The sequence below is a fragment of the Octodon degus genome, unplaced genomic scaffold, assembly GCF_000260255.1.
Source record: "Octodon degus isolate 3935 unplaced genomic scaffold, OctDeg1.0 scaffold00147, whole genome shotgun sequence".
NCBI classification, from domain to species: Eukaryota; Metazoa; Chordata; class Mammalia; order Rodentia; family Octodontidae; genus Octodon; species Octodon degus.
The window spans coordinates 2,561,780-2,573,923 of NW_004524723.1; the positions used below are offsets into that span (position 1 = coordinate 2,561,780).

Genomic DNA, 12,144 nt, shown 5'->3' on the forward strand with positions numbered 1-12,144 from the left:
TCTGCCCAGGGCCTGTGAGGCTTCAGCGGCGGCACCCCGTCCTTCTTCTGGTCCAGTCCTAAGATGCGCTCGATGGAAAAGGAGCAGGGTGCGGGTTTGCCTTCCCTCAGCTGGGCCCCTTGCTGCAGGCCGGGAGACATCCTTCCTTGGGCTGGCAGCGAGAGCTCTGGTCTTTCTGCCACCTCGGTCCCGCGAGTGCCTGTAAAATTTTTATAAACTATAAAGATCATAACATTTTTATAATCCTTCTACTCCAAGATAACTACTATCAGTGTTCTTTGCCTAGCATTGTAATGTTTTCTTTCTTGTATTCCTATGTAGGTATTTGTGTTTGTGTAAGAATTTGCCTCACATATATTTCTGTGTTTCTATAAATTTGTAATAATGTATATATTTGTCTACATCACTTAACCTTCAGCCATGAATCTTTCTGCATTATTGATACTAATCTAAAGTACTATTACTGGTAACTGTATAATGCCAAATAGCTGTATTGTAACTTCTGTCATGGGTGTTAGACATTTGTGTATTTTTTCACTGTCATAAATAAGATTGTGATGTTATATGTGGATATAGTTTGTCATGAGAGATTTTTTTTCTTCTTTAGTAGAGTTTTCTTAAGTCTCTTGATATATAGTAGCCAAATTATCATTCCTAAAAAATGATTAATCTGGTTTCCTTCAGTGGTATATGAGAAGCCCATTCTGTTGTCTTCATAATGACCTTGAGAAGGAAATGTGAAACACAAGTGGAAAAAATGATCCATCTGGACTTGATCTTGGGTAGCGAGTAGAGAAGAAAATTAAAAGAGAATGTTTAGAAAGGAAGCAGATAATATATTGAAAGAGAAATTGGAAAGTAGCTTGCATATGGAAGGAAATATTTATTTTTAACTGTATTGAAGCCTGTTTGTTTGAGATAAGTATTGGTTATTTATTCTAGAATGTAGTGCTGGGATTACAGACAGGCAACACTGTACCTAGCTCAGCTGTCATGTCTCAAAATAAAAATCTAGGTGAGAGAGCACCCATGGGTTCAGTTCCCAGTAATGGAGGAAGATTCCTTCTGTATACTGCCAGATACTATAGTTTTGGGTGCTGGTTATAATCTCATTCAGTGCTCCAGAAATCTTGTGAGGGAGTTTACCCTCTAGTTTACAAGTGAATAAAAGTTCCAAATGAATGAATTTTAGTTGTTCAACCTCATGCTGGTAGTTTTACTGTTTGGAATTAGACTGTATTTCTTTTAGCTCCAAATTGACTTTTCTTGCTTTGCCATACTACCTCAGGATGCCCTCCTCATTTCAGCTAGAGGCGGAGATGTGGCAGTGAACTCAAGTCTTTTAATGCTTTATCTAAATGTTGTTGGCATGTGTCTTAATTCTTTTTTTTTTTTTTTTTTTTTTTTTTTTTTTTTGGTGGAACCAGGGATTGAACTCAGGCCTTTGCACTTGCCAACAAGCACTTATTCTGCTGAGCTGTCTCCCTGGCCCCCTTGGATTCATTTTTTAAAATTTGTTTTTACATTAGTAATATCCCTTAGATGTCCCAGAATCACCATGAGTGCTAGAGATTCAGTCTGTATTCTAGAAACATCCAGACTATAGTTCATATATGGAAAGATACAATATGGCTGTGCTAAACCATTTTAAAGTAAATATGAATACTCAAGATTTAGTAAGCACTTACAAGAGCAGAAATAGTATAGGATTGGAAGGTGTCAGGTCTTGGTTTAAGGTTTAGTTTTAAAATTTTATACCAAAAACAAAACAAAACAAAAATAAAAACAAAAAACCAAATAATTGGGATCGGGGAGATGGCTCAGTGGAGTAAGCGCTTCCCTGGCAAGCGCAAGTGCCTGAGTTCAATCCCCGGTTCCACCAAAATAAATAAAATAAAATTTTATAGATTGGGTAAAACATTTACCTCCTGAAGTTTTAGTTTCTTTATTGGTAACATGAGTATAAGGAATCATTCACAGCCAGGGAAATAGGTCAGTGGCATAAATGCCTCCTCTGCAAGCACAAGGTCCTGAGTTCGATCACCAGTACACCCCCCCACCAAAAAAAAATCATTCACAGATCACAGGAGTTAGGGTCTTGGTTGGTCCTTGCATATGGAAGATGTAGTTTTAAATTTTGGGTTTCTCTCTTAATCCAATTTTGGACAAAATAGTTATATTTAAAGTGGGGTGAACATGCTTACTCATAGGATTAATGTATGGTTAAACGCAATAGACTCTTATTAGTATAGAGACTCTGTGTCTCTGTGTCCTCTGCACACCACACCACTCCATTGTGTCTTTAGTCCCTAAGACAGCGTCTGGTACATAGTAAATGTTATCATGAATCTTATTTGACTGAGGAGGAAGAATCACAAACTTGTACATCACCATATAAGTGGTAAGTATTTTTGTAGGTAGAAAAAAGAGTGTAAAACAATTTTTAAAGTTTTCTATGTCTGTCTGTCTCCCTGTTCTCTGTCTCTGTGTCTGTCTCTCTCCTTCCCTCTCTCCTTCCCCTTCCCTCTCCTCTTTGTCTCTGTCTCTCTCTCTGTCTCTTTGTCACTGTCACTGTCTCTGTCTCTATCTCTGTCTCTCTCTCTCTCTCTCTTATTTAAAATAATCCATGGTGGAGCCGGGGAGATGGTTCAGTACAATAAGCTCCAGGGCCTGAGTTCAATCCCTGGTTCCACCAAAATAAATAAATAAATAAATAAATAAATAAATAAATTAAAATAATCTATGGTGCTAAGGATGGAACATGGTCTCATGAGTGCTATGTAAGCCCTATTAAAATTGTGCTATATCCCCAGTCTCTTTTAATTTTAAAGTAATTTTAAATTTAAAAAAAATGCAGAAGTTGTAGATTACATATAAAACTCTTCACCCAGCTTCCTCTTTGTGTTAAAACTTACGCAGTCACAGCAGAGTAGTTGTCAAAACTAGGAGCTTAGCATTTACAAATTATATTAAACTACAATCCTTATTTAAATTTTATCTAATATCCCTTTTCTGTTCCAGGATTGAATTCAGTATCCTACTTTTCATTTAATTTAGAGATTATGTTTTCTTAGACTTCTCTAGTCTATAGCAGTTTCTTACTCATTCCTTGTATTATATAATCTCAATACTTTTTGTTCATTTTTGGTTTTTTTGAGACAGGATCTTACTATGTAGTTAGTTTATTTTAATTTATTCGATAAAGGGTCTCCTTACGCAGCTCAGACTCAACACAGCTCAGACTCATAGTGATCCTCCTGTTTTCAGCGCCCCCCCCCCCCAGTGTTGGGATTACAGGTGTACACCACCATGCTTGGTGTACCTGGGGGCAGGGCCAGCGCAAATACATGGTGCTGAGGATTGAACCCTGGTCCTTGTGCTTCCCACTGAGCTATCTCACCAGCCTTCACTATGTAGTTTAGATTGGCCTTGAACTCACTATATATCCCAGGCTGGTCTTGAACTTGAACTTGCACTTGCCTCAGCCTCCCAAGTGCTGGGATTACAGGCATGTGCCACCACATCCAGCCAACCGTGATACTTTTGATAAATGTTGATCAGTTATTTAGTAGAGTATCTCTCATTTTAAGTCTGACTGAAACTTTCCTCTAGTTAAGTTGAAGCTCTTGTTTGTTTTTGTTTTTTTTTTATTTTAAAGAGACTAAAATGATAAATTTATGAACAGTACAGAATTTCAGAAAACAAGATGATAGGAATTCACAGTGGTTATTTTCTTGTCTTCAAAGTAGTGCAGATTACTAGATATAAAAAATTAAGCATTAACTGTTCTTTTCAATAAAATAATAAAATTAGTAGTACAGTTATCTTAGCTATCTTGTGTGTTTACATATATATTTTTCCCTTTTCTCCTTTTCCTCATCCCAGTTGTTCTTTCCTTTTGTGCAGTTTCTTTCCCTTTCACAATATCGAATATACTTTTTGCATTTTGTTTACTGCTTTTTGATAACACTACAAAAGTGATACTACATTGCTCCCATGGTATCATATCATAGATGACATAATGTTGGGATAAGTCTTTAACTGGTGGGATTAACCTTCATTGTTTGTTAAGGTGCTATTTCTAAGGTTTCCCTGCTATAAAGTTATTGTGTTTTCCTTTGTCATTGAGAGGGTATCTTGGAAGAGAATTTAAGATTGTGTATCAGTATTTGTAAGCATCTGTAGTTAAGTATTCTGTAGACCATAATCCAGTATCATCAGTACTTTCTTTCTTGTTTGTTTGTTTATTTACTTATTAATTTATTATATGCAGGATCTCACTACGCAGCTTGTAGTTATCCCTCCTGATTTCTACTTCCCTAGTGCTGGGATTTCAGGTGTGTGCCACCATGCCCAGACTTCCATCACCGGCTCAGCGCATCCAGGGGTGGGGCTGGCATGGCATGCAGTGCCAGGGATTGAACCCTGGCCCCTGCGCTTACCTAAGGAAGCACTTATTCTGCTGAGCAATACTGCCGGCCCTAATACTCATTTTCTTATTCATACTGTGTGATCTTTGGTCATTTCATACATGCTGTGATCCTTTTTTGAGTACTTTAACTGCGGACACTACAATTTTTAAGTCACTTTATTTTTCCCTATCACAGTTTTGGAATCATCCATTTCCTAAAGATGCTTCAGTGTCTGCCTCTGTCTCTGTCTCTGTCTGTCTGTCTGTCTCTTTCTCTCTCTCTCTCTCTCTCTCTCTCTCTCTCTCTCTCTCTCTTCCCCCGCCCCTTGGCATAATATGTAGAAACTGAAGTTCTGGGTGCTAGACATGGTAGCTCATTCTTCCTTGGTAATCTCAGCAGACAGCTAGGAATGCTATAAATCTACTAAAATGCACAGAGTACCTATTTTGGCAAGGCCCACACATCTGTATTAAAAGAGATTAAATGGAGAAGAGAGAAATGCAGAGTGTGATTAAGGTATATTGAGATAACAATACTCAGGCATTCTGGCCCTGAGACCCCTTTTCATTCTTAGAAAAGGTTGAGTATTCCTAAGAACTTTTGCTTAGATTGGTTACATATACCAGTGTTTACTGTTTCAGGAATTAAAAATGCAGGAATTGTGTTTTATTTGTTTATAAATAACAATAAGTCACTAAATGTTAGCATCTAACTTTTTAGTCCAAAGTAATTTTTTTAAACAAAAATTAATGACAGTTGTCTTATGCTTTTGCCAGCCTCCCTTGTATGACTTAATATATGACAAGTAAATTTTCATATCTTTTAATGTATTCATTCTGTAACGTCAACATGTAAATAGCTGATGTACTGTGACTCTTTCCTAAAGGGAGTAAAAGAGTTACTAAAAAATAAAAGATATGGTAAAAGTAGTTTCATGGGGAGAATTTATACTGAAAGGAGTGAGGGACTTTTGTACTTTTGAGAGCTACTGATGTAGATTTACCTAAATTAAAAAAAAAAAAAAAATAAATGGGATGTATTGAGAAAAATTGCCACAAAGAAAAAGAGAACTAGGGCCAGGGAGACATAGTTCAGTAGAATAAGTGCTTGCCTGGCAAGTGCAAGGTCCTGAGTTCAATCCCTGGTACCACAAAAAAAAAAGACTAAAAGCAGCTGATGTCATGGAAATTGGAAGAATAGGATTTTCAACAGGTAGGGGTGATTGGCATAATTCCAGGTAAGAAACCTGATTACTTTATCTACTTCATCTATGTTATCTGGACTGCTAGATGCCGATACAGGTACCAAAACATAAATTTATAAGAAATGTGGTAGAAAAGTAGGTCACAGTTTGACTGTGGACCTCTTGACCAATTCAGAATCAAGGGACAGCTATCAGTTTTCTCCCCAACAGATGTAGCTCTTTTCAAAATTTTGGTTGTGCTCTTGTTGGGTAAGGAGTGTGGAGGACTAACGGTTCATGATGCTCAAAGTCCTGCCCATTAATTTATTATGTCAACTCCCTCCTTGCTCTATGCTTTGTGAGCTTGGAATTTGACCTTTTCCTGTTGGCTGGTTATAGCTAATTCTTCCTGCCAAAACCATCCTTGTGATACCTAGACACACACTGACAATTCTGTTCTGCACTCTATAAATATACCCAGTTATTGCTGATGTTCTTTAGACTATATGCTTGCAATACAGTTGTGTTGTATCTTTCATTATTTGTGGTTACCTTGGTTCAACTTGAATGTTTCCAAGGCACTGCTGTGGAACAGATTCTTGGTAACATCTAAATACATGCTTTGTATATATGGCTATGTGTTACTTTCACTCTCAGAATAGCCATTTTCTAAATTTGGGGACAATTATTATCTTTGTATGTCAAGTACAGGTACTTTTTTTTGGAGGGTTTAATCATATGCATCATAGTAGCTGAAAAATTTAGGTCTCCACAAGGATTTCTTTTGTAGGGAGAATTTCATTTTGTAGGCACAATTTCATTGTGCTTTTAGGAAGAGAAGTAGCTGATAGGGTCAGAACACTTAGAATTGCTGTGAAGCTGTGAATCCTTTGGTGGTGGGTAGACCTCGAATCATTAGCAGGGTACAGCGGTGAGCAGAAAGGTACTTTCTCTTTACTCAGTGGATAGAGTAGAAGTTATAATGGCAAAACCCTGAAATTAAACTGGTAAGAACAAGGCTCCACAAGTGAAGAAGAGATCTAAGGACAGATGCTCTGTCAAGTTTCCTAGGTCTGTTTTCTGAAGCCGGTCACAAAGAATTCTAAACTTGAGCTGAGGAGCATACAGTTGTTATTACTGACAGTGGAGCAGGTTCTTCCCTTGGGAAATGATAAGAAAAGAGTTTAAGCCAGGGAGATAGCTCAGTGGAATAAGTGCTTGCCTGGCAAGTGCAAGGTCCTGAGTTTGATCCCTGGTAAAAAGAGTTTAAGGAGTTTCATCAGTTTATTTGTGGGAGAAGGGGCTTGCAGGTTAGTTTAGTTGTTAAAAGCGCCTGCTTGGGAAAACTCAGTCAGGCACAAGGGACCACAGTTCGATCCCAAGCTCCACGGGCTGCATCAGACCCACCCTTAAGGCAGCCTGAGCTAGTCAAAAAAACAAAAACAAAAACCTTTTTGTGGAGGAAGCCCCTGGGAGATAATTCCCTCTGTCAGTGAGATGGGCAAAGTGAGTTGGAGTGAAAGGAATGTCTCTGGATGCACATGCAGGATGTTGGAAATGAAAAGAAGAATCTCAAATGATCCCACAAGTCAGTTAACATTTTGTTTGGAAGGTGGGAGGGAGGAATAGGTCAAAACTAGCAAACAAAAAGTGTATTTATTCCTCATTGTTCTACCTGGTGATGTGTTTCTGATAGTACTTATTGATGTAGAGTCTGTAACAAGGAAGTATCTATCTATCTATCTATCTATCTATCTATCTATCTATCTATCTATCTGTGGTACAGGGTCTCACTACACAGCTCAGACTCTGTGCAGCTCAGACTCGTAGTGATCCTTCTGTTTTCAGCGTCCCCAGCAGTGGAATTACAGGCATGTGCCACCACCTGGTCTTGGTGGCTGGTTCAGTGCACCCAGGGGTGGGGCCAGCATGGCATGTGGCACCAGGGATGGAACCCCAGGCCCTGCGCTTGCCTAAGCATATGCTTAGTATCTTGCCAGCCAGGCTTGTGGTTATTTACTCTTCATCCCCACACCTTGAATTCTTGCTTTTATTCTTAATACCAGTCACTTTCTTTCAGGATGACATGTGCCATCTTGTATTATTTGTTTTTGTGTAATGCATCAGAGCTCCACATCTGCATCTTAAGACTTTTGCAGAGGTGACTTCTTACCGTCTTAGAATGGTTTCTACATATCTAGAGTGGTGCTTGTGCCTGTTAGAATATTTTTCTTTTGTTAAGTCTGGCTGAACTTAGCACACAGCAGGCACTTAATTACTGTTGAGTAAATAAACAAGTGAAGGGTATTAAGGGACCCAGTGAAGAATGTGTTAATTGTACATGAAATAGATATAAAAGTAGGACAAGCTTATTAATTTGGGGGGTAGAATGAAATAACCACTCTAGATATGTAGAAACCATTCTAAGAAGGTAAAAAGTCACCATTTCAAAAGTCTTAAGATGCAGATGTGGAGCTCTGATGCATTGCACAAAAACAAATAATACAAGATGGAGCATGTCATCCTGCAAGTAAGTGGATTGTAGGCTTCAATTAGATTTTTGGCTTATGAATCAAAGGAAAGTCCCTCTCCCTTTCCTCCTGCCCCCCATGTCACAGTACTGTGAGTTGAACCCAGGGTCTTCACAATCAACTACACTGTTAATCCCTTTATTTAATTTTAAGATAGGGTCTTGTCAAGTCACTAAATTACCTATACTAGGTTCAAACTTGCATCATTCTGCTCTCAGAGTGCTGTGATTATATGTGTGTACCACCACAATTGGCTGGGTGTAAGGTCAGGAGAATTAAGATACATTTAAGAACTTTCAGGGGAACAGCAGCCAGGACATATCCTCGGACTTACTTTAGTGTTAGCGCTTAGATTTCTTTTTTGTCAAAAGTAATACTATGATCTTGGTTTCCATTTAAAGTGAATTATTAAGGAAAGATTAATTAACTTAAAATGGATTATCTCTTTCCCTTGTGAATGTTTTCTTGTTTTTATAGATCACTATGGTAGCTAGCCTCTGTTGGGCAAATTTTTCTATACTTTTGTGACTTATTTTTTGTAGCTATTCTGTCATTACCACACTTAACTTTTTTTGTTTTTAAATTTACGAACTTCTTTTCTAAGTACTTTAGGTACACCAAATACTTGTATGGTTATGAGTGATATAGAGAGATCACTCTTCCATTAATGAGTGGTAAGCCTGTTAGAACATTCTAAATACGTAACATATGATGTGTCTATTTATGCTCACACTGGTTTGATTCATTGGTACTGGCAGGTTTAGTTTATACTTTAATATTAAAAGTTATATCTTGTAGTTGAAAATGATCTTTTTAATATACTGACCTTCCATGTACTGTATGTGGAAGTAACTAAAAAGTTCAGATATATGTTTTAATCTTCTGTTTGCATGGAAAGGCTACTCTTTGGTTTGTAGATAGCTGGTGATTGCAGGGCTTACTTTTAAATCTTTCTTACACTTTCCTTAACACTTTCTAAAAAGCATCTCTTTTATTGCTGGATGTTGCATTTCCATGGTTTCTTTGCAATTTGTGTGCTACTTTTTGGAGCCTCTACAAAATAAGGACAAGACAACTCCTGTTGCTGCTTTTTTGTGTTTTTCTTTTTCCTTTTTTTTTTAAAAGTGGCAACAGTTTATTTGAAAAAGTAAAAGTGAAGAGCGAGGGAGAAAACTGGCTCTGCAGAGCACGCTTGAGCTGAATGAAAGAAGAACATGCAAGATAAAAGTACACCCTGGTGGGCAGGTGGGCTATAGTGAGGAAAACACAACAGCCCACAGCTGCTTTTCAGGCCTCTTTTTCATAATCAGCCCAGTGTGTAACTGTGTTTAGTAAATAGCACTTTAGAGATAGTAAAACACCTATTTTGCAAAGCCTGTTGGTTGTGATTTTGCCATTCTATTTTAAATAATTGCTAAGAAAAAGAAACTGTAACAGTGGCCACAATGCTGCTCTATAACCTCATAATATTAGCTAAATAATCATTTATGTCATATTTTTGGTGCCATTGTTGATTTGTGATTCTCACGTTGCCCATATTTCAGAAATTTATGTAAACTTCTTTGTCAGTCTTAAATTCTTAGGTTATGTTTGAACAGATTACTCATGAAGTGCAGAGCTATTTAAAATGCCTTCCAGCTTATACTCTGAATTTGTAAGATATTCATAATCCTTGTACAATGCTTTTTGATGATTTTTCAAAAATTAAGTCATTATTAACACATTGAGCTGCTCAGATAGTCTTAAAGAATTTTGCTATATTTATATATATTTAGCGTGTTGATTTGAAAGTTTAAGATTTTGGTGTCTTTATTTTAAGTATCGATTGAAAATGTAGCAGTGAAGGGAAGACTGAACATCAAATCTTATGAGAATCCAGTGACCTTAGTACCTCGATGTGTTGCTCTTAGAATAACTCTGATAGCTGAGATCTAAAAATGGGGGACATTTTGAAATGTTCATGTCTCTGTTTGTTGTATAGTAAGCATTGTGTCTCATGCAGAGAAGTGGACTAAAATTGTATGAGATTTTATAGTTGGTGATGGTTGCTAGAAAGGCCAGGAAACTACTGGCTGTTGTTCATCAGTGTTGAGTATATTTTTGATAGAATCATTTTTTAAATTTTGCATTGTTTTCTTGGTATTTTATTAAAGAGAGCTTATAGAGATGCCTACGATACTTATTTTTTCACTCACTGTGCTAATTTTTAGAATTTAGCCTTGCTTTGTGTTTGTACCCTCAGCATCAGTTTTCTGTATATAGGAATGAAATTGATATTACTATGTCCTGTGTTTGGTTGTGTTCTACTAAGTTGTTTATAACAGTAATTCTCCAAGATATCTTTCATCTTTTTTAGGGTAGATCCCTTAAAAATCGTAACTTTCCCCCAGTTTGTATATCCTTGATTTTTATTTGTTAACTGTTAATAAATTCGATAATATTCTCTCTGGTTGGTGCAAACATATGTTGACACCGAGGGGCACCTATTTGTAGGTCCAGGAAAGGATTAAACATACAGTGGATTTTTGTCACAATGAATTTTTTTATGCATTTCTAAATTCGGCTTTCTTTTTTTAAACAGATAAGTGTAAAGCAGGAAATTACTTTTACTGATGTATCTGAGCAGCTGATGAGAGACAAAAAACAAATCAGAGAGCCAGTAGACTTACAGAAAAAGAAGAAGCGGAAACAACGTTCTCCTGCAAAAGTAAGAGGATATGTTAAGGTGGTGATCACTAATCTTTAATCCCAAGTGGTTGGTTTGTCATGTGGGTAAGAACCAGATTGCACCTCATGGCAGTTGTAAAATTGTTACATGCTTCAGTAAAGTTTGTGTTAGGTACCAGCTTCACCAGAAAGGAGCAGGGATTATATGTCTACACAGAGGTAGTAGGCTATGGCTTTGAGATTTTCTGCCTTTTCAACCTGTCCTTTTTCTGGTAACAAACTTCTTTTCCTGTGTCTCTCCTTCCTCTAAAAACTGATGGTATACCGTACCTTTGCGTCTCATTTCAATTAGTTTTACTTATTTTGATATTAATGTTTCACCAACATTCAGTGCCAGGTACACATCAGGAAAAAGTAGCATATCCCTGACAGACTGTAAGCTCCATGAAGGCAGGGACTTCATTTTATTCCCAACTCTATTCTAGAAACCTGGAGTTAGGAAGCATAATGTGTTTTGTTTTAGGACTGAGTAGATTAGTAGATACACAATACTTCTGTAAGCACTATTAGAATTATCTGCTTTTTCTTTTTTGTACAATGGTGATTACTATGGGTAGCATTTTTAGTATTTATAGGAATTCTGTGAACTACATGTGTATTTGTGTCCTTATAATTATTTTCTATCCTTTCTTCACTTACACAGTGAAAAAGGCTATTTTTCTTAAAATTTTATGTAAGTGGTCTTTTTTTTGTCAGAACTCTTTGTATTGTGGTTTGAATCATAATCATTATTTATACATGTTGTATGCTTTTGGATGCTGTTGTTGCTGGTGTAGCTCATACTGGATTGCAGAGCTGACTCCTAAAACTTAATGCAATTTTGCAGTTCAATTCCTCAAACAATTGGTAACTTAAAGTTAGCCACAGTGGTAATATTTATACCATGGAAACTGGCAACTACCTCCAGTCCTTCTTGTTCCCTGATTATTGAAAATTCACTAGTTTGGGATTTAGTGACATTCTTAATATAGCAAATTTTGAAAATGTGGGGACAAAGTAACTTGCAATCATATTTTATTTTAGAAATAACTGCCTTGATTTTCCTGCCCTATTCCCTTTTTTTTTAAAAAGATTTTTTTATGTGTATATGTATAGATTTAATTTCCTGATTCTTGAAATGTGTATAAACTGATTTTACACTACCAAAGTTACTAATGGTTTTTAATAAACATTTTTATTAGCTGTGTATTTTTTTATAGCTAATGTATTGATTGCCATGTTGACCATTGGTGTTCTTTGAAAGTTGGATTTGTTTCCATTTTAAATCACACTGCACATAAAATGTTTTGTT

General features: G+C 36.8%; 1 protein-coding gene across 12 annotated transcripts in view; it reads left to right on the forward strand.

Annotated features, from left to right (window-relative positions):
* Znf148 (zinc finger protein 148) overlaps nt 1-12,144 on the forward strand; it is a 183,162-nt gene that overhangs the window by 90,355 nt on the left and 80,663 nt on the right. For all 12 annotated transcript variants that reach the window (XM_023702177.1, XM_023702184.1, XM_004642165.3 and 9 more), the window contains one exon: nt 10,708-10,833. In XM_023702177.1, the coding sequence (XP_023557945.1) occupies nt 10,708-10,833 (126 nt within the window). The remainder of the gene's footprint in view (nt 1-10,707; nt 10,834-12,144) is intronic.